Raw genomic sequence first — 23057 nt, forward strand, 5'->3', positions numbered from 1 at the left:
TTGAGGAACTAGCTTGTATATATTACATTTCAAGAATGTAAGTAATTATTTGAACGCAAGTCCTTTTTGAGAAAGCAACCACATTTTGACATACTGCTGCCAGACCCAGGGCGGAAAAAAAATGATATGCCATTTTTTTCTTCTACTAGGTGTAAATATGCAGTAACATGAGCTTCACGGTGTAAAAACGCTTAATAAACAGGTTAAGAACTCTTTAATGCCCCACATCATGCGCTCTCATCAACACTGCAACAATAAACCAAGAAGTTGAAGCAGTCCTCCACAACATCCGGGCATTCCACCGCTCGCGCAGAATCGGAATGGCGGAGGTAAGTCGGCGGAGGGCTTTCGGGGAGGAAGAAGACGACTGAAAAAGCTCGTCGAGCCGCGCCGCGTTTACAAACGTTTTCCACTCAAAACGACGGCTAAGGACGCTGCCGGTGGCACCGGGCGGTCAGAAAGGAGCATAACGCGGCGCCGTGCACACAAATGAGGAAGTTATGAAGGGTGTGCTCTTGTGTCCGCGTCGCTTCTCTCCCTCTCTCCCTCTCTCTCTCTCTCCCCTGCTCTCTCCCCGTCTGTGTGGAAGAACCGTTCCTCACTGAGCTCTGTGGAGAAAAAAACCACACAGCAGCACACCGGTGGTGCTGAACTGCGGTGAAGGTGGACGCCGAGAAGACGCCGGGAAGTAAAGTAAACGTGACAAGAGCGTGTCAGCGGCTCTCTGCTTCTCCGCGTCCCCCCCACCGCCACTTTAAAACTATTTCCTTCTCACACCGGTGGAGAGTGTGTCGACCGTTCAGCACCCAGCGAGCAGGAAAGCGCCCTGCTCAACTCAACTGTTCCGTGAAGAAGTAGCCTTCACTTCACTTTGGCTTGAAGTCTTCCAACTTTCTCCAGAGTTGCAGCTTTTCCGTCGCCGTTTCAGACAAAACCAGACAGAAAACGAGACCAGAAGGAGCTTCCCAGCCTTGCTAGTGAGTGGTCATGTACGTGGTGTCTTGACATGTTCTGCAAAGTAGAGTAGTGGAGCTTGACGTCCATCGACTGTGCCTACACACAGAGGTCTAGGCCCACAAGGGCTAAAGGTTGGCTGAACTGCAGATTGAGGCACCAAAGCATAACTTGTGGCCTTAGAAGAAGACTTTCATGTGACCCTGAAAAGGCCACCGCTGCTAGGCTGTTTATGTGCTGTTTTAACTGTTTGAAGAAGGCTGGAAGGGGAAAAAGGATTATTCGCAGTTAGATCTTACTCCAGGTGTTGTACACTATTAGCAAAAAAAAGGTTCTGTGATTTTGTGGAACCCCTTTTTGGTGCTACACAGAACTGTTTGTAAAAAAGCGTTCTTTAAAAAAAATGTGTAACAGCATTTATGTCGTAGAAAAGAACCATTTAATCAGGCAAACAGGCATTTATACATTAATGGTTCTTTGAGTATTCAGTTTTACACACACGTATACACATATTTATATGACTGTGTACATCCAATGACTTTATTTGAATAACAGTTTTAAAGGAATGCTGTGAAGATGTTTTAACTGTTTTATTTAAAGTAAATGTTGGCTCAGTGTGGCCTGTTTAGTAGGAACCACAATTCAGAATCTAGTGACTGATTAGTTACTACATTTTTAAAAATCAGACTGTTCTTATTCACGTCTGTTTTTCAGCTGGGCGGATGGGCTCCACGGATCACCACCTAGCACACGTTCTTTGCCTGGGCTATGCAGTGCCTCTGGAGCTGTCTCCTCAACCATCCACACCCTTAGAGGAGCAGCAGAAGATCCGGGGGGCTTGGGAGTTACAGCCAAAGAAGATGGCTGCACAAACACAACGAACACATTCAGTGAGTGAGAGCTTTTCAGTCTTCCCCACCTGCGCTTATTTAGGACGGAGGTAGGCCCCACCGCTTCGTTTAGAGTGAAAGCAAAGGAAGTGGTTGGAAGCGCACCACCACCCTACCACCCCTCAAGTTCACTGGCAGGGTTTTTGATGGAAGAGCCAGTAATGAGTGATAAGGGAACCCTGATTAGAAACTGTATGTAGGTGCTTACACATCAACAATTGTAGTAAAATATAACTTTATTTCACTTTTTATTCTTCACAAGTAAGACTGCTCTGGCCAGGGTTTTCTCCGTCAAATGTTCGGCATAGTGAGTTCCAAGGGTGTTTGGGTGATAGTTGTTTTTTTCAATTAGGTGTTGTTCTATATACAGATGAACTTTTTAGAAAGTGTATTAGAAACTAAGTCTGTCACACATAGTACCACATAATACATTCCGCACAGTTTGTTCAGCTGATAGCAATCATTTTAGCCATCACATTTTTCACACAACCTTTTCATAATCATGTGTTTTCCATCACAAAAAACAGAACATGAATTGGGTGCATTTTCATCGGTTGGATTGAGGCAAATTCATGTAAATAAAAGAAATCTCATCATGAATCTTATTACAACAATAAAAGTTTTTTAACTCCTGACTAGTGCTCCAACACCTGTAGAGGGCAGTAGTGAGTAATGCTTGTTTATTTGAGCTCACAGTGAGTGCATTTACATGCACTTAATAATCCAATAACTGCAGAAAATCAGATTTTGTCAGTAATCCGATCAACAAATTTACATGCACTTGAGTAATCGGATAATGGGGAAACTCCGGGTTCAAATGAGTCAGGGATTAATCAGATTTCTGCTTTGTAACCGTCCAATACATTCATAGAAGAAAGCAATGTAATATAAAAAAACATACACTTGCCACATTTTTTTTAAACATTGCGCCACTTTACCTGAAAATATGAACATGCATCATCTAGAGGATGAGGTAAAATCCAGCTCTCTTTATCAGATTTCTTAATAAGATTTCTAGGCCTAACTCTAATCTAAGAAATCAGAGTTCACCGTTTACATGACCATTTGAATAGTCAGATAACTGTAGAAATCCGATGATGATCAGATTATTGAATCCATGTAAACGCACTCGTTTCTGTCGTCAGTTAGGAGCTAATGCGTATTGACAGCCAGGAAGCAAGCTAGCTAATCGGCCAGTTTGGCTGCTTTAGGCTTGTACAAAAAAGTTGATTTGTTGATCACAATTATTTATATGGTAGTTTACCCTCAGGTAAAATATCATGATCATGACAGGCCTACAAGAATTTTTTCTTGTACAATTTCCTGTCAATGTCTTTTTCTTAATGTCTGTGAAGCAGAGAAAACATCAGATGCTGCTGATGCTCAACCAGGCTTGCCCTCCACCTTTCCCCAGATCCTGCTGATTTCAGGCCTTTGTCCTTTGTTTGTCCTCAGCATTGCTATGCATGATTTATTTAACGTGGATTGAGTGATTGTCTTAGCCAGAAAAATCCACCTTTTGTACCAATAGAAAAAGCTCATTGGCTGGAAGTCATTGTTTTTGCCATGCTTGTAATGGAGTATCTCATTATTTTCTGAGGCAGTCTTTTTAGAGGAATCTAAATGCACAGGCATTTTCAGTAGACTTTCACTTCTTCCTATGGCAGCTATCAGTATTAAGATAAATACTAGTTAGATGGTTGCAGTGGTATTGTTTTTAGAGGAATCTGTTGGTGTAAATTTTAAGTACATTAAAGGTCACTTTGGGCGTTGACATTTCTGCCGAGGGGAATCTTTTTTTACTGTCTTCTTGGCATGTTGTGTGTTTTGCCTCGAGCACATGTCTGCCAAAGCTTGCAATGTAGAACCAGTAGGATCTGTGAATTCACTTTTTTTTATTTCTTGGTCTTGATTTCTGCATCATCATCTAGAAAACTAAGCAGTTATTATAGTTGTCTGTTGTCATGGTCTTGTTAAAAAGAAACTGTGTATACTGTGAGCCTCTAATAACTAATAATATATGAGCTTCAGCTTCTTTTTCTTCTTTCAGCTGCTCCCTTTAGGGGTCGCCACAGCTGATCATCTGCCTCCATCTTGCCCTATCCACTGCCTCCTCTACTTTTACACCAACCATCTCCATGTCCACCTTCACTACATCCATAAACCTTCTCTGAGGTCTAGCTCTTCTCCTTCTACCCGGCAGCTCCATCTCCAACATTCTTTGACCAATATATCCACTATTCCTCCTCAACACATGTCCAAACCATCTCAACCTGGCCTCTCTGGCTTTATCTCCAAGCTGCTCCACCTTCACTGTCCCTCTGATCTGCTCATTTCTAATCTTGTCCATCCTTGTCACTCCCAACGAAAATCTCAGCATCTTCATCTCCGCCACCTCCAGCTCAGCTTCCTGTCTTTTAGACAGAGCCACAGTCTCCAAACCATACATCATAGCAGGACGCACTACTGTCTTGTAAACCTTCCCTTTCACTCTTGCTGCTGTCCTTCTGTCACACATCAGCCCTGACACCCGTCTCCACCCACTCCATCCTGCCTGCACCCTCTTCCTCACCTCTTTTTTGCACTGTCCATTGCTCTGGATGGTTGACCCAAGATATTTGAAGTCATCCACCTTTACGACCTCTACTCTTTGCATCTTCACCTTTCCACCTGCCTCCCTCTCATTCACACACATGTATTCCGTCTTGTCTCTACTGACCTTCATTCCTCTCCTCTCCAGTGCAAACCTCCACCTCTCCAGATTCTCTTCCACGTGCTCTCTACTCTCACAACAGATTACAATGTCATCTGCAAACATCATGGTCCATGGAGACTCCTGCCTGACCTCATCTGTCAACCTTTCCATCACCATTGCAAACAAGGGGCTCAAAGCTGATCCCTGATGTAACCCTACCTTCACCTTGAAACCATGTGTCACTCCAACTGCACACCTCACCACTGTCTCACTATCCTCATACATGTCCTGCACCACCCGAACATTTTCAGCTACACCTGACTTCCTCATACAGTACCACTGTTCCTCTCTTGGCACCCTATCATATGCCTTCTCTAGATCCACAAAGACACAATGTAGCTCCTTCTGACCTTCTCTGTACTTCTGTACCAACACTCTCAATGCAAAAATTGCATCTGGGCATGAATCTTTCTGGGCATGAAACCAAACGGCTGCTCACTGATCTGAACCTCTCGCCTTAGCCTTGCTTCAACAAGTCTTTCCCATACCTCCATGGTGTGGCTCATCAACGTTATACCTCTGTAATTACTGCAGCTCTGCACATCACCCTTGTTCTTAAAAATGGGGACCAATACACTGCTTCTCCACTCATCAGGCATCCTCTCACTCTCCAGGATTTTGTTAAACAACCTGGTTAAAAAGTCCACTGCCTTCTCTCCTAAACATCTCCATACCTCCACAGGTATGTCATCTGGACCAACTGCTTTTCCATTCTTCATCCTTTTTAAAGCTGCCCTCACTTCCACCTTACTAATTCTCTGCACTTCCTGATCCACTATCTCTCCCCCCGTTGTCCTCCTCTCTCTCTCGTTTTACTCCTTCATTAGTTCTTCAAAGTACTCCTTCCATCTACTCAACACTCTGTTCACTCACTAGTACATTTTCCCTCTCTATCCTTTATCAGCCTAACCTGCTGTACATCCTTTCCAGCTCTATATCTCTGTTTAGCCAAACGATACAAGTCCTTTACTCCTTCTTTACTGTCCAGCCTCTCATACAGCTCATCATAGGCCTGAGCCTTTGCCTTTGCCACCATTCTTTTTGCTATGCGACTAGCCTCACACTTACTCCTGCCTACTTCCTTCATCTCTATGGTTAGCCCACTTTTTCTTAGCTGCCTTCTTCTTCTGAATACTCTCCTGGACTTCCTCATTCCACCATCAACTTTCCTTGTCTTCTTTCCTCTGACCAGACGAAACACCCAACACATTCTTGCCAGTTTCTCTCACCACCTTAGCTGTAGTTTCCCAGTCCTCAGGTAGCTCCTCACTGCCCCCAAGGGCCTGTTGCAATTTTTCCCTGAACTGCCTACAGCCATTCTCCTCCTTCAGATTCCACCATCTAATCTTTGGCTCTGTCTTCACTCTCTTCCTGTTCTTTGTTTCTAATCTCATTCTACAGACAACCACCCTCTGCTGCCTTGCTACACTTTCCCCTGGTAACACTTTACAATCTCCAATCTCCTTTAGGTGGCATCTCCTGCTAAGGATATAATCCACCTGTGTGCACCTCCCTCCACTCTTGTATGTCACCCTGTGTTCTTCCCTCTTCTGAAAATACGTGTTCACCACAGCCATTTCCATTCTCTTTGCAAAATCTGCAACATTCTACAATATATGAGCTTCAGCTAAATAGACTAAAAAAGACTCATTTTATTTATTTATTTTTTACATCTTAGAAGAATGTCTGAGAACAACCATGAGAAATTTTGGGTTTAATGTAGGTTGAAATGTTGACTTAGTAGGGTGGTAACAAACGCAGGTTGTGTCTCATTTACGGGGCTGCAAGCTTCGAAGGTCCATGGACTGCTGCTGTTAAGGACCCTGCAAATGATGAACTCTCTGAAATAGTTGTTGTAGAAAAAGCATGCTATAGTTGAAGCTTTACACAGTGTCTAGCATCTAAAATCTAAAATAACATTACATATCAGATGATGAATGGTTAAGAACGACTGACTACAGATTACAGCAGCTAATTTTTTCAGTACTGAAACGCTATACTAGCCCCCGAATGTGATCTAGCAAAGGAAATTTTGGCTATGTGCCTTCAGCCAGAAAACAGAAAAAGTTAAAAATAAGTCTACAGATTTCTGTTGCTGTGAATAGCTGTACTGATCTCCAAAAGGCATATAGATGAAACACTCTTTTCAACATATTAAGCAAGATTATTGTATTGTTTTTGTTTCAAACAATGAGGGGAAAGCAAAGGAGCAACATGCAAATGTTTGGGCACCCCAAGAGATTTCAGTCCTCAGCCAACTTTTACCAAGCTCTCAGACAATAATTTGCTTGTTAGGGCTGTGGCTTCTACACAGTCATCTGCGTCCTTAAACCTTGATCCAAGGCTGTAAGATATCAAAGCATTTTCAGGTAGCCATTTCCTCAGTGTCTGATGTAATTAAGAAATGGCTCTTAATAGAAACGATAAAGGTAAAGTTGAGTTCTGAAAGACAAAGAAAACTTTTAAAGAGAACTGCTCGTCAAGTTGTTCGATAAATAGGCAACTAAAATTTGGCATATTTGGTACCAAAAGACTTTGAGGAAGATTTATCAGACCCTGAAGTGGTGGTCCACTGTTCAACTGTGCAGTGACACCAGCACACATATGACCTTCATGGAAGTACAGGAATGTGATCCAGCTGTTAAGCACAGGGGTGTGTCATGTTTTGAGTTGGTGTTGCAGCAGATGACAACCTTTCCTGTGTCCTCACCACAAAATTCAATGTCAAAAGTTTGCAAAGGAACACCTAAATAAGCCTGATGCCTTTTTGGAAACAAGTCTTATGGAGTGATGAGATTAACATTACGTTTTTGGCTGTCTGAGGAGGAAAAAGGCTGAAGAATTTTATGAAAGAAAGACCTCTTCAACATATGTTATGCACAGAGGTGGATAAATCATGCTTTGGGTATGTGTTACAGCCAGTTGCACTTATTGGTAAAGGAAAGAATAGATTCAGTTAAATCCCACCAGATTTTGGATGCAAACATCACACTTATCTTTAAAAAAAAAAAAAAAAAAAGCTGAAGATGAAAAGAGGATGGTTCTTAAAACAAGATAATGATCCTAAACGGACCTCAAAATCCATAGTGGACCACCTTAAGAGGTGCAAGCTGAAGATATTTCTTAAAGAACTAGAGGACTTTTGCTAGGAAAAATGAGAGAAAATCGTCCAAACAAGAATTTAATTTAGCTGGCTAAAAAAAGCATTTAAAAGCTGTCCTACCTGCCAGAGAGGGGGTCACTAAGTATGCAATGTAATGTGCCCAGACCTTTGCTTCTTGCCCTTTGCCTTCTTTGTTATTTCAAAACTGTGAAAGATGGAAATAAAAAAAGAAATCTTGCTTAAAATAAAAAAGAGGTTTCCTTGTTTCCTGCCGTTCCATTTTCATGTTCAGCTTTTGTGAATGTTGGCTCTCAGTGCTGACTACTGCCAGGCTAAAGGGTGTATCCTAAAACTGGAAAAGCTTTTAAGAACCTTTCAAAGAATAAAACTTGCACCACTTGTGAGTGGGATGGTGAATGAGGAAATGACTGTGTTTTACCAGCAGAACCTCAGTAAGACCAAGTTTCAGCTTAAGAAAATGACTCATTACAGACATTCAGGTGATCATAAAACTAGACCTATTGGACTGTTATATCCATTCTGCAAAATCAACACTTTGGTTAAGAAATGGCAGTGTGGATGTTTGTATAAAACACATGTAGACATTTTTTAAACTTGTTCTGTACCTTTTAATACTTGATCTTTAGGACACTTGTGAGTAAAAGGGTCACTGATTGAGTTGTTTAAGTTCTTTGTAGTTGTTGGCCTTTTAGCACACCACTGGCATATATTTATTTTGGCCTTTGCATTTTTTGCCGACTGGATAACTTTCTGTCTTAGTTTACTTTTACCAGAAGGAAAATGCATGTATGCTGATGTGTCCAAAATAGTCAAAGAGAGGAAAAGACGCATGACCCATCACCTTACACTCACTAAATAAACAGTACACAACCATTAAGCTGTAGGGTGAAGGGGGTTTACAATAGCTGGCTTACTGTATGGCTGGGCCTCAAAGTGCCCCACCCCAAGACATCTATTACTGTTAACCAGGCGATTTGTTTGAATCATTTTAACATAATTTCTGATGTTTTTATATGTCTCCTAGTCTGTTGTACCATCTTTTATTATACAAACCTTTTGGCCATCTGTTCTGTTCTGTTCTTCTTTGCTTTGCTAGACCCTTTGCAGTTGGTGGTCGCCAGTTGATGTTGGCTGCATTTATGTCTTGGCTATTTTTCTGATTGATTTTTCCGCTTTCTGATGCCCTGCCTTACTTGCTTTGGCACTTTTCTTTTTTCGTCAGCCACCAGTGGCGGACTCCAAGAGCAAAAACAAAAGCTAGTGCCAGCGGTCTTTTGTATACAAGATAGGATTTTAATGATACACTCAATCCACTATTCAGTTTCCAATACTTTGTTCAAGATTCAGTATTTTTACAGTATTTTAAACAAAAATCAAATGAAGACATGAGTATGTTTTCATGTACTTACACAGTTTACCAATGTTACTAGAGCTGGGAGGCAGGAGGAACGCTGGAGAGAGTTGTTGATTGGTGCTGATCATTTGTAAACTTTGGTGTTCAAAACTGCATTTGCATTAGATGGCATAGGTAATGGAAAGTCAAATCTCAGGTTTTTTTTTTTTTTTTACCTTTAACTGACTGCCATTAGTTGGCAACTATTATCCATTATCCTGAAGTCCTAAAATGAGCTTGACCCATCTATATATCAGTTATAAAATGGGTACTTCCTGTTCTGAGATCTGATTGGCTGAGCCGTGTTCAAAACTGTTGTAAAATACATGGTATGGATTCTGTATTACCGCACTGAGATATTAAAGTTACTTGTATAGACCAGGTGGGGCCAGACGTAAGTTTGTGTGTATGTAAACATCTTGAAACATGTGGAACTTACCCAATTTAAGTACCTGAATCTGTGAAGGGCTGACAGCTGTAATATATTATATCTGACCAAAAGCTAGAAAGATGATGGAATGATTGATATATACTGTAATGAGCTATTGAAAGGTTTGCGTTCTCAAGTTAGTCATGCCACTTATTACTAAGCCAAAATAAGCATAACAACTACAGGTGCTAGCTTTGCTCAGTAGCTTTGGAAAGGTGTTGTCTTCTGTCTTGTGATTTCTCAATATTTTTGCATGCCCATGTTTAATTTACTTTCACCACTTGCATCACACTTTCTTTTAGAGGACATGGATGAAATTGTTGCATATCTTATTATTTGCAGATATTTGCTTTTGCCAATGACATGTAGTTGTCACTGTAGTTGTGATACTGTCCATTCGAAACATGGTCTTATTAGACTTACCCAGCAGATTGAATGGGCTGTAGCATCTTTGTGTATTGTATGCAATTATATTCAAACAGGAAGTGTTGTTTATTGAGAAAAATCATGATGGCATTTGCAGTTAATGGTTAATTATTTACATCCCTATGCTATTACTGCAAATTAACAGACCTGAATATACTGAATTATAGTATAACACAATTAAAAACAGCTGCAAGTATTTGCCCTAAAGTAAAGCAAAAATACAATAATACATTAATGGTTAAGCTGAAGTGGCTGAAATGCTTTTAAATTATTGGGACTTTTGCAAATTCAGTGTACTATTGTACATAGGTGGGGAAAACCTCAATGCCCAAGTACTGCTGGAGTTTGCTATAAAACATTGCTGAAATAGACAATGCATTAGAAACTATGGTAAGAAGGTCTTTTCTGTGCTGTGTAAGTGAAGGACAATGGAGTCTTTGTCATAGGAGATTTGTGTCTTCTGAAGAATATGAGTTTAAATGCTTAGCAACACAAAAAAGGAAATTACTGAAAGCTTTATTTGCCTGTTTTTTGTGAGATTGGATGGATTGTCAATCTCTTAAGACACATTTCTATTCATTTCTGATCACTATCATTGTTATCCATATTCATAGAGGTATTTTCATGCAAAATACATTTTACACCTAGTTTAACAGTGAATACATTACTGAGAGTGCCGTTTCATTCTTGTTATTTTATATGGCACTGTAACACACAGGTGAAAACTGTAAGGTGGTAGCTGTAGCTCATCCTTAAACAAAAGATATCAGGTCCTTAGGCTGTCAACAATGGTCAGATATAAGGCATATTAGCTCCCATTCTGACCTCCTGTTCCCTTTTTTGGCAAAATAATTTTGTGTGGTTATATAAATAAGCAAAGAGCTGGTCAAGGAACAGTGTGGAAGTATTTTAACTCAAAAAGGTAATAAATGTATCCTAAGCCTGATAATAATGCAATACTTTACATTATTGTTTGCTAGTTACAAACAAGTATTCAGACACTATAGTTTTTATTTAATATACGTCCAGTGCATACACTGATCAGGCTTAGCACTGTGGCCACCTCCTTGTTTCTACACTCCTTGTCCGTTTGATCAGGTCCATGTACTATATAGGTGCTCTTTGTAGTTCTATAATTACAGACTGTAGTCCATCTGTTTCTCTGCATACTTTATTAGCCCCCTTTTACTCTGTTCTTCAGTGGTCTGCACCCCCATGGACCCTCACAGAACAGGTACTTTTTGGGTGGTGGATCTTCTCACTTGTAATGCATGACACTGTTGACACTTGCATCAGTTAGGAGTAAGAAGCCTGAGGGAATGTTTTGATAGGGCAAGTTGTTAAAGGTGCAAGAAGGAGGACTTCATTAACTTACTTAAACCATAGGCTCCCCTCTGCATTCTATGCTCGGGGACCTGCTTCAGCTGTCTAAGTAGAGAAAACTGGCCCTTCAGATACACTTCATGTCGAGTACCAGCTAATGGCATCTAGGAGGAGCACAAATACAGGCTTAACTACTATAAACAGTCTTCTGTCTCTCTTTAAATACAACTTCTTAAGTAGCACAGCTCTATCTGTTGGCTGCCTTGCAATTTCCATAGACAGGGTAGGATTAGTGAAAAGAGGGTTGGACAAAAAACTATATATAAAGGTGAAAGTGTGTGCTACATTTTGTTAGGGGCAAAATCATTTGGATTTTTCTGATTTTTGTTTTCTAGGGTGGAGAAATACCCCTAGAGGAACTGTTGGCCCTGTATGGTTATGACATGTCCCACCCTGTCCTGCAGCAGAACCGCCAGCCCAGCGAGACAGCAGCCTCACTGCCAGAAACTACAATAGACAAGGTGAGAACCACCAAACGCATCAGCTGAGCTCAACAGTAACAACATTGCCTTTGTGGGATGTAGGAGTTTTCACTGACCTTTTTTTCTGCTGAAGTAAAATTCTAGAGGATAACATCTACGTATTAAAGCACTTAAAGTTGAAAGTTAAATAAAATTCTTTTTCCATGTTCAGTGTAGTTTGTTGCTCTTCTGACTCTTGGCAATGTGTGAATTCACTTTAACTTACACTGATCATTCATAACGCTAGGACCTTGTTTCTATGCTAATTGCCCATTTTATCAGCTCAACTTACTATATAGGTGCACTTCATAGTTCTACAATTATAGACCGTAGTCCATCTGTTTCTCTGCATACTTTATTAGCCCCCTCTTACCCTGTTCTTCAGTGGTCAGCAACCCCTGGACCCTCACAGAGCAGGTACTATTTGGGTGCTATTTATGCCTGATCAGTAAATATGGCGTTTTTTTTGTGGGGTAATTTTTACGCTTTGTTAGGGGTGAAATTTATCAGATAATGTTTTATGTGGGGTTTATGGAAACACGCATCTTGATCAGTACAGAGCTGTCTTTGTATTGTTTAGACAAACATAAAGAGAATGAGTCTGGTTGCTCTTTGATTGAATGATAGGTTTATGGACTTCTCTGCTTGTTTAGATTGCCAAGGATCTGTTCTCAGGAGAGGAGGATGAGGACACTCAGTCCTCTGCTGATGACCTTAAAACATTGGTTACTTCCCATTCTTCTGATCTTTTGCAATGCCATCTTATAGGTATGACATCGTTGATGTAGGGCCTGTTTAAGTCCAAAAAAAAGCTAAGGGAGTGAAAATTATGTCTAAAAGATTATCACAAAGAGTCTGGTGAGAATCAACAACATAGGAAAGAAGTGAAATTAAGATTAAGATAAAATCTTGCACTGTAAATATTCATTGTGACTCCAGTCACAGGACGAGAATATGTCAACAAAACTTATTTTGTGATGACTAATTCCAGCAAATCGCTTTTAAGATAAGTCTGTCAGTTCAGGATTAAATTACATAAATGATAAGCTTAGGGAAAGCTTCTGTGTGCGCCTTACTAAACATTATATAAAGCTATAGCCTGTATTATTTAACCTCTTGTATCTAAGTGTGTTCTATGTTGTTTCACACATCAGACCCAGCCCTTCCAAATGAAGACAAAGACGCAGCAGTCAGCTCCTCAGACGAAGATTCAGACAGCACTGTTCCATCCAATGATGGACGCAAGGTAAAGCATCAGCACATAGACCATATAGTGTTGTTTTGTTACACTCTTGTAAACTACACTGTATGGTACGGTACGATACAACACTATACAGAGCTAAGAGTCACTGGCTTACATTACCTAATTACATTACCTGAGTCTTCTGTACAATGAATAAATTGATGAATGAAACAAAAGAAACTAAGAAAATGCTCTGGTTTTTAAGAAAAATGTAATAACATAAGAAATAATCACATGCACGCTGTATGACCAGAAGTATGTGGATGCCTCACCATCACACCTTTGTGAGCTTGTTGGACATCCCCTCCTACAAGCATGGACATTAAAATGGAGCTGCTCCTTTGTGGCTGCAACAGCCTCTGCTCTTCAAAGTCTTTGATTTTGGAGTGTGTCTGTGGGGAATTTTTGCCCATTCAGACAAAAGAACATTTATGAGGTCAGGCACTAACATTGGCCTGGCTTGCAATCAGTGCTCCAGTTTGTCCCAATGGTGTCCTGTGGGGTTGAGGTCAGGGCTCTGTGCAGGCCACTGGAGTTCCTCATCAAACCATGTCTTTATGGGGCTCGATTTGTGCACAGGGACATTAAACTTATCCTTCATGGGAAATTAGGGGACTTTACACCACTCCAGCTGACACTTAGCATTGCTCATAATGATCTTAGGCTCATCAACATTTATTCAGCTACTTCAGCTCAGTAACAGAAGCATAATTCTTTTCCCCATTTATTTATTGAATTATTGTTTTAAATCAGGACATCATGGTAGGCCCGCAGTACCAAGCCACCATTCCTTCTCTCGGCTCCTACACGTGCTATGACAAAGGTGAGGTGTCTGTAGCGGTCTACTTACAATTTCCCCTTCACTGTTTCAGATGAAATTCCATACTGTTCTAGTTGGAGTAGATGTCTTTAACGGAAATGTGTCCTCTTAACCATGCAGCCTATGAAAGCAAGGACCAGTTGTTATGGACACCAGGGGTGATGTCTACCACGGCTGTGGAGGAGTTCTTATTGCATGCACAGAGACGAGCAGGACAGGAAGGGGCTGTGGACACCCTAACCTCAGGAGACTTAGTCAAAGACAATGAGCAGGTTAGGAAAAATATTCAGTGGTTGTCCGCTGTATACCATCAACTACAATGAATTGTGTAGTAGTTTGCTTGCTTGTTTATTTTACCATTTCCAAACCTCTTCTCATGGCTCCCTGGTATTATTTGTCATTATCATTCAGGCTGAACAGTACTTTATTATATTAAATCAAGTGTACTGGTGAAGGAATTGAACAAATCCATGTGTGACATCCAGGATAAATCTAGATCCGAAATGTATTCTTTAAACGTTTTAAAACAACACATTCTTGTTCCTTTTTACTGAATTAATATTTTTTTGCATTTATTGATAAATGACAGTGTTTTTACAAGCACAGACACACTTATTCCAAAGATAAATTGTCTTAAATGATGTGCTTTGGTGCCTAACACATGTCCAATGCTGTATATAGCAGTCATTATTGCTGAAATCTTCAGTTTCTGAGTTGCCCATATACCAGTGCTAAGACAATATTAATCTCCATTAGCTATTCTATGGGAGTTTGAATGTTTTGTTAGCATCTAAGTAATGGTGGTATGCATTCACTTCCCAGTTTTACACTGCTTAGGCTAGCTTTGGGTAATAACAGTTGCTGATTAGCAAACATTGACACCATGAACTGACGTTCCTAGAGTCTTTTGGCAGGCACTATATGAGCTGGTGAAATGTAACTTCAATGCAGAGGAGGCTCTGAGGAGACTGCGATTCAATGTGAAAGTATTCAGTGGTAAGACAGTCCAGTTTTAAGACCACATCTTATAGTTTCATGCAACTGATTCCTTTTTCCACATTGTGTGCTGCAAACCTGTTCGTATATGAATTCAGTCTGCTTTGATTCTCACAAGCCTGTGTGTATATATATATATATATATATATTTTTTTTTTTTTTTTTTTTTTAATTAATTTATTAATATGCATGATGACTTCAATTTGACTCCAGTTAGGAAAGCTTACTCTGCAGCTAAGTATATCTTTTTGAAGAGTTTACTTATGATGGAAAACTGTAAACCTTGTTCATTTCTCAGAGGAGCTTTGTGCTTGGAGTGAGGAGGAATGTCGAAACTTTGAGCATGGATATCGTGTTCATGGGAAAAATTTCCACCTCATACAGGCCAACAAGGTGAGTGGCTATGCCTGTTACCCGACATTAGTGTTTTTATTCAAACAAGAACTATTAAGAGAACCTTTGTGACTATCTGACTTTAAACCCAGTTACCAGGGTTCTCACGCATTCTGGAAAACCTGGAATATTGTTGAGTTTTCCAGCCACATTAAACACATGAAAGAAAATTGATCAGATGTCCTGACAAGAATAATAAAGTTCTGAAAAAGTGTCAAGTTGTTGTTTTGGCAGATTGTAACATATTCTAGCTACTTATGCCAACTTTTAGTGTTAATTTATTCCTATTGTAGTTTGCAATGTGCATGTGGACAGAACTCTTATCGGAACCCCTGATAAAGCAAAGCTACTTTAACACAGCAGCTTCTTCAGGAGAAATCTAATATTCATTCACAACTAATATTTCTGTAGAGCTTATGATCAGATGATGTTTGGTTGAGGAATTGTTTGTGTGAGTGTGAGACAGTATATTGTTTGTTCACTAAGGGGTCAATATGAGTTGTGTTGTTGCCTTTAATGTTATGGATGTAGACAGCAGTGTGTCATTTTCAGATGACCTTTTGTGTGCAACATCTGTTGTATGTGTGTGTAAATCATGGAAATTCTCCTGGAATCTGTCCTGGAAAAGTCCTGGAAAATGGGTTCCTAAAAAGAGTGCAAACCCTGAGTAACTACAAAGAATATTTCCCATCTCACTTACCAGCATATGCAGCAAAACTATGTCGGACTCTAATCTTTCTCACTCATCTTTCTTTCTCATCTCTCTCTTTTCCTCTCGTTTTCTCTCGACCTCTCTCACTCTCTCTTTCAGGTACGCACACGCTCAGTAGGAGAGTGTGTGGAGTACTACTACATGTGGAAGAAGTCAGAGCGTCATGAGTACTTCACCCAACAGTCCAACAAACTGGGACGCAGAAAGTACCCTCTGCAGTCAGGAAACATGTGAGCAGGATGGACTCCTGGCTGGAGCCCTGTGTATCAAATAGTTAATTGGATGGTTTAACCTAGTTTTATAAGCTTAATTTGCTTAAAAGTTTGACAGAAGCCCGTCATTAACCCTTCCAGTATCTACTTATCCAGTGTTGGAATTAATCCATCTTCGCATTACATTTGCACCATTTGGAAGGCACGCTTGTCAAACAGCAGTGCTTTGTTGCTTCTTCTTAGAAAACCTGTCTTGGAAATTGCGTGAATAGGGCACAGGCTAAGGATACTATCAAGTCAAGGCGCTGCCAGAAACCGGTGCTGATTTATTACATTGATAAACATGTTGTTGGCAAACGCCTTTAGAGTTAATATATATTGTTAATTTATCTAAAATATTAAGAATGACTTAAATATTTACTGGTTTAGTTGGATGCATCATAAATAATGTCACCTTGCCTCAGAGTTCAGTGCAGTACACTGCTTGCCACACAGCCACTGAGGCTATAATAATAATAATAATAATAATAATAATAATAATAATAATAATAATAATAATTTTACTTTATGTAGCACTTTTCATGCCAGTGGCAGCTCAAAGTGCTTTACAGATATGTGATAAAATATAGTTATAGAAGAGATCATTAGTATTTAATTAGAATCAGAAGAAAAAAGAAGATTAAATTACAAGATAAAGATAAACACCACGAGACATTCAGTTTTAGTTAAATGCTAGTTTAAAGAGAGATGTTTTTAGGTGCTTCTTTAACGTGAGCACTGAGCCTAATAAAAGGTGGAATTGAATTCCACAGTTTAGATGCATAATAACTGAAAGAGGCCTTTCCATGTTTTCTGTATTTTACAGAGGGTATTTGTAGAAGGCCGCTGTCTGTGGATCTTAGATTACGTGCCGGAACATAAACAGACAGACACTCTGTGATGTAAGCAGGTGCTAGGTTGTTTTGAGCTTTAAAGACTAGTAGCAGAACCTTGAAATCTATCCTGAATGATACAGGCAGCCAAAGAGCAGAGGTGACTAAGAAATCAAGTGTGGGAGCACTTTAATTGTTCAGATGACATGAAAATGTGCAAAATTCACACTGCCTCCAGTTCAGCTTAACTGCTTCAGGCAGGAAATTTTGCACTATTTTCTCCTTTTCTTGTCTAATCAAACAGCAAGTTTCAAACCTAATTGCACAAACAGCAGATGTTAATTCTGCCGAAATTAAAATCAGAAGTTATTACTGCCGTTGCAGTACCATACAGCACGTGAAGAGAGCAAGAGTTTGTCTAAAACTAAAAGGCAACCAAGATCATCACTTTTTTATTGTTTTAAATATAGTTTAGAAGAGGGTTTCTCAACCTGTGGGCCACAGACCACCAGTGGGTCCTGAAGCACCTTCTAATGGTTTGTGGGCCTGTATTCAGGAAGAAACAGTAGTCTGCAGTGGGCCAGTAAAGATGTATAAATAAAATATTGCAGTCACAGGCTAATTAAACGTTCTCTGTCTGATACAACGCAGCCGCTGGCGTGCAGTGCAGAATTAGCCAGAGATGGAGAGGTTCCTCGGGGTATTTCTCCTAGCTTGTTTGGTGTGGACCTATCAGACTTTTTTCTTTATTTGCTCCATTTTGACATGTGTGAACACTCCACTGCATTTAGGTCTGCATCAAACAGCTGAACCGGTCCGGCAAAAACCTGCGGGTCTCAATCCACTTCCAACTGAACCCTGTTGAGTTCACTGCTGGCGAGACGCATCTTATGATTAAATGAGGGAATTCATCAGTAGCGCTGGCTTTCCTCCTGTTCAATCAGCACATCGGCGCTGTACTGTCAGCATAATCTGCCTGCTATAACCTCCTTACAGTCTCTCATTGCTCATAACGTTCTCATCTGCTGTTTTAGCCTTAAAATAATAAAGAAGATCTGCTTTTGTTTTTTTGGATGAGCATCTGCGACCTGAGTAGTTAAAATCAAATAAGATAAGATAATCCTTTATTAGTCCCACAGCGGGGAAATTCACAAAATTGACTACTGACAAAGAACCAGATATCAAGTAAGGTTTATTATTATTATTATTATTGTTAATTGTGGTGATGCTAATCCAGAAGCCCACTGAGTGGAATGTGGTTTATTTCAAATGAGGGACTAAAACCGTTAAAACTAAAGAGACTCCAGACCAAACAGTTCCTCCTCTGGGAGCCACAACAGCATTTTCAGTGAAAACATGATGGACTGCAGCTCCAAATCACAGTGCATATCTACAACTCCCTTATTTTCTTTTTCTTCCTTTTTTGACATCTCATTTTCATGCCCTAATTCACAGGTTTGCAGTGTGATCAATTAAGAAAATAATTAAGAAAAATTATTAAAAAAAGTTGATCTGAATTTTTCTGTGGGCCACTATGCTTTATAGTTACAAACAAGTGGGCCTTGGGTTGGAAAAGAAGAAGTCCTGGTTTAGAACACTTTAGAAAGTGTGTGTGTGGGTGATTTGACCTGATCTCAATCGTGTTTACAATTCACTCAGAAAAAATAGATTCCATGCATAAAAAAACGAATCAGATCAGTAAAGGTTCGAAACATCAGTTAAGATGGAAGTTTATTTGCGCAACTTAAGAACATTTGTGTCAACTAAAGCACATTTCAACTAAAGAACACTTCAAATATTGTCATTAAGGGTGATTTTGAGTGAGTACTCAATTACAATCATGACTGATTATTTGAAACATGTAAAATGCTGTTTAGGGCCTGTATAATTTACCGATCTTCCTCTGTGTGTTTCTGGGTTTTAGAGAGGATGGAGAGGCAGATGGAGAGCACAGTGAAGTGGACAGTTCAAGCCTGCAGATTCGCCCACCATCACCATCTACTGTCCTGCAGGTGGAGCAGTCAGGTACCTACACTTACACCTTCATAACAGCCTCTCCACAGCTCTCAACAAGACTGCTTTAAAACACCATTCCACACCCTTTTCTTGATAATTTCATGACCCCCTTCTGCTCTGTCACACCCATTCCTCCCTGCACTGCATTATTCAGCTTGATATTATGTGGAATCTTGCTTAATGATTTAAGTTGTATCATAATTTTAATTTGCTCCATCCATTCCTTCATTGGCCTGTTTTTTCCCCATTGTGTCTGTGCTGTGTTTTTTTTTTTTTTTGTTGTTGTTGTTCATGGTCTTGTGTTCACCTGCATGGGGCTCCAGAGGAGGCAAGCCTGAGATTCGCTGCTCAGGTACAGGGTCGGCCTAGACGGAAACGCACTCCCCGCTTTCTCCTAAAGCCCTGAGCTCCCTACACACTGAGCACACAATACCATTCAGGGCACCCAGGTAAAAGCAGATGAACAGGGATCAGAAGAGAGGCAGATTGAAAGAAAGACTGAGGCTGGATTAGGCTTGTTACATTGTCACAGTTTCACGGTTAATCACGTGTGGTATGATTCTTACCCCATTGACCCCATGAATACTGCATAAAATGCTTTTCCGTCTGTTGCTGCATATGCAGTATTTTTCTGTGTGTTGCTTAAATCAGTTGTTCTCCTATAATTTGAGCTCTGACCCTGCCCTCTTAAATCAGCCTAAATCAAACTACAGCAGCCTTCTTCACATTTCTCCACATTGCCTTCATAGCAGAAGAAAATTAGCCCTGAAATCTTTTTTTTAATTTTTTTTATTTTTATTTTTTTTTTTTATTATTATTTTTTTTTTATTGATGAGTATAAATAAGTGAAATAATTTTGCAAACGCAAAATTCGCAACTCGGACAAAGGGATTTCTACTTCCCAGCCTTTTTTAACTTGCGGCCCACGCAACCGACCTTAAAGGCTTCCAGTGTAGCCTGTCACTTTCGCTTGATTTTATATAGCAATGCAACACAAACACTAAAAAGAAACAAATGTTTCACCATATAAGTCACCTGCGAGTTAGCTAATGTTTGGCAGCTACCAAGTGCTCGATGACATACGGAAGAAATAAGTTGTGAAAGGAGGTCTGGCTCAGTTCAGTAGGTTTAGATGCATACTTTGTAAGCCTGTAACTGATGGTGTCATTTGTTTTCAAAGCTTTATTAATAAAAATACCTCCTGAGCATCCAGCATTGAATGGTAGTTACTTGTTTTCTGTTCTGTTGTTTTCTGTGAAGCCTGAAATTTTTTACACACAGAACACAGTTTATTCATGCAACATTTTTGGACAACAGTAGATTAGACCGATCATGTGTGTAACTGCTAATACCTTGCACATCAAATGTGCTTTTTGAAATGGTGACTGCTACATTTTTTTTATGACATTTAGCAAGATTTATTTGCCTCCTGCTTTCTTATTGATGGTGTTAGCATCTCCAAAAACAGCTCAAATTGAGCTTCTGCCCATTTTTTTTTTTTTTTTTTTTTTTTTTTTTTTTTGTCATGGTGCGATCAGGCTCAGTACTGACTACTGTGTTTTTCATCATTTTGATTTATACTTGGGTTGATTTTCTGAAGTATGGCATACAGTGACAGTTTCACCTATATGTAACCAAGCCTTGGGATCGTTGTTTTTGAAAAAATCTTGTTCATAACAATTAATTCATGATAAATTTAATATGAATGAAAAGAGAAAGAGTTTACATTGACTTGGACTGAAAACCTTAAATATAGTAAACATCTTGCCAGACTAATAAATGAGGTTGACTTAAATATGATGTGTGATTTTTTCCAAATATAGTGTATTTATTAATTCTTATTTTAAATAACATTTGGTAAGTTGTCTACATATTGTAAAAAAAAATATTAAAAAATTATAATTTGCAGTTAAAAACAAACATCTGCAGCCCCCTAGCACTACCACTGTGGTCAACTGGGAGCCTCGGTCCACAGGTTGAAAACCATTGACCTAGATATAATAATGTAATGTTGAAACAAGATCAGTTACAGAGTTACAGTTACAGACTTTTCTTTCTTGGTGTAACCCCATATCCCATATACATGCAATGTGATGTCATTGGGGCAAGTAATTTTCAAAAGGATGTTAGCAAAACATCTTATGTAATTATAGCATTTTTTTTTTTTCAGTAATCCTCCCAAAATGAACAACATTTGAGATCAACTGACAGAAGCAACACACAGTGGAATCAGTTTAAAAGGGAATAGAAGGTTAAATCTGTCGCCCTTTGCTTTTTGTTCTTTTCACACAAGTGTGTACATCACAAGACTTTGATGTTCAAGTTAATAATGCCAAGTTGATAAGTATAATTAAATGCATGAGGGAGTGATACCGTGAAATTGTGATATTTTTTTTTTGACTAGGAAAATATAATTTCATAACACCCCTAGGCTGGATTAATCAAGTTTTGTCAGATGTCTAATGTTGTGTTTTCTTAATGCAGGACATGCTGCCCTTAAGCAAAAACAGAATAATAGTTGTTGTATATGGGGCATACATACATAGAATGAGGTGGAAAATCCAGCAGCTGGGTTTTGATTAATTTGGTATATAACTTCTGCAACTTCTGTGAAGTTATATAACATGTCAAATTACACCAATCAGGCATAACATTATGACTGTCTCCTTGTTTCTATGCCCATTGTCCATTTTTATCAGCTCCACTTACTATATCGGTGCACTTTGTAGTTCTACAGTTACAGACTGTAATCCATCTGTTTCTCTGCATACTTTGTTAGCCCCCTTTTACCCTGTTCTTCAGTGGTCAAGCGCCCCATGGACCCTCAAAGACCAGGTACTATTTGGGTGGTGGATCATTCTCATCATTGCAGTGACACTGGTGTGGTGGTGGCGGTGTGTTAGTGCGCGTTGTGCTGGTCTGAGTGGATCAGACAGCAGTGCTCCTGTTTTTTTTTTTTTTTTACACCTTGGAGATGTAAAGTCAGAGACGATAGCTCATCTGCTGCTGCACAGTTTACGTTGGTCATCCTCTAGTCCTTTATCAGTGGTCACAGGACGCTGTTAGCTGGATATTTTTGGTTGGTGGTCTGTTCTCTGTCCAGCAGTAACACTGAGGTGTTTAAAAACTCTAGCAGCACTGCTGTCTGATTCCAAGTGCACCTATAGTAAATGGAGCTGATAAAATGGACAGTGAGCGTAAAAACAAAGTTTGATTATGTAATATGAAAACTATATGTAATATGTAGCAAGTAGCTTTGACTTTGGTCAAATTCAGAAAAAAAGAAACAGTGTGTATACAGTTGAATGCAAAATATTCTTTTCTCATGCTGACTCTCATGCTCCTGCTCCACTCCTCAGGTGCCGAGTTAGAAATCAGGGAGATGGAGCTGCGCGCAGGTCCTCACTCCAGCCTGCAGAGGGAGCTGTTTTATAGCTCTTTTTCACCTGTCCTGCCTTTACAGGAGCACCAGAGGCCTGTTATGGACTGTCTCAGCCCAGACAGCTTGGCAGCCTCTCCCTCCAGTCAGCTTTATACCTCTCTTCATCACCATCAGCAGGAACCAGACCTCTACCAGCTACAGCTGGGTTCTCTAGACAATGTACCTTCTGGCTCTCAGTGCAGAGCCTCCAGGCGACTTCAGACCGACTTCTCTTTACCTTCTACCCCTGTTCCAGCTCCTGCAATCGCTCCTTCCATCTCAGTCCAGGACTTTGGGCCTGTGGGGGGCTTCCTTTGCCCTTCCTCTGCTCTGTATCGTCCGTCCCTCCAGCCACGATCACTTATGCAGTAAAGATCGGCACAGAATTCATTCTGGAAGACATTTCAAACCTCAGCTGGAGATTTCCAGATTTTTTTTTCCCCTGTCAGCTGTCATTTTTGCCAAAGCATGGCATAGCCTTCAACTGGGGACAGGTGTGAACTGTATGAGCAGTTAAGAGAAGAAATGTCCAAGAGCTGTTTACTTTTGTGAATCT

General features: G+C 39.9%; 1 protein-coding gene across 2 annotated transcripts; it reads left to right on the forward strand.

Moving 5' to 3' along the window:
• The first annotated feature begins 232 nt into the window (after nucleotides 1–232).
• mier2 (mesoderm induction early response 1, family member 2) lies at nucleotides 233–22910 on the forward strand. Of its 2 annotated transcripts, XM_017717564.2 has the most exons (13): nucleotides 236–977; nucleotides 1669–1844; nucleotides 11691–11816; nucleotides 12470–12584; nucleotides 12971–13062; nucleotides 13813–13882; nucleotides 14000–14151; nucleotides 14794–14875; nucleotides 15174–15268; nucleotides 16080–16210; nucleotides 18989–19089; nucleotides 19404–19529; nucleotides 22440–22510. In XM_017717564.2, the coding sequence occupies exons 2-12, from the start codon at nucleotides 1677–1679 to the stop codon at nucleotides 19484–19486; spliced, it is 1215 nt and encodes a 404-aa protein (XP_017573053.1). In that variant the 5' UTR covers nucleotides 236–977; nucleotides 1669–1676; the 3' UTR covers nucleotides 19487–19529; nucleotides 22440–22510. The 2 variants fall into 2 exon arrangements, with proteins under 2 accessions (XP_017573052.1, XP_017573053.1); XM_017717563.2 differs by lacking the exon at nucleotides 19404–19529 and having other exon boundaries at nucleotides 233–977; nucleotides 22440–22910.
• The last annotated feature ends 147 nt before the right edge of the window (nucleotides 22911–23057 follow it).

This window comes from Pygocentrus nattereri, chromosome 15, assembly GCF_015220715.1.
Source record: "Pygocentrus nattereri isolate fPygNat1 chromosome 15, fPygNat1.pri, whole genome shotgun sequence".
Taxonomy (NCBI): domain Eukaryota; kingdom Metazoa; phylum Chordata; class Actinopteri; order Characiformes; family Serrasalmidae; genus Pygocentrus; species Pygocentrus nattereri.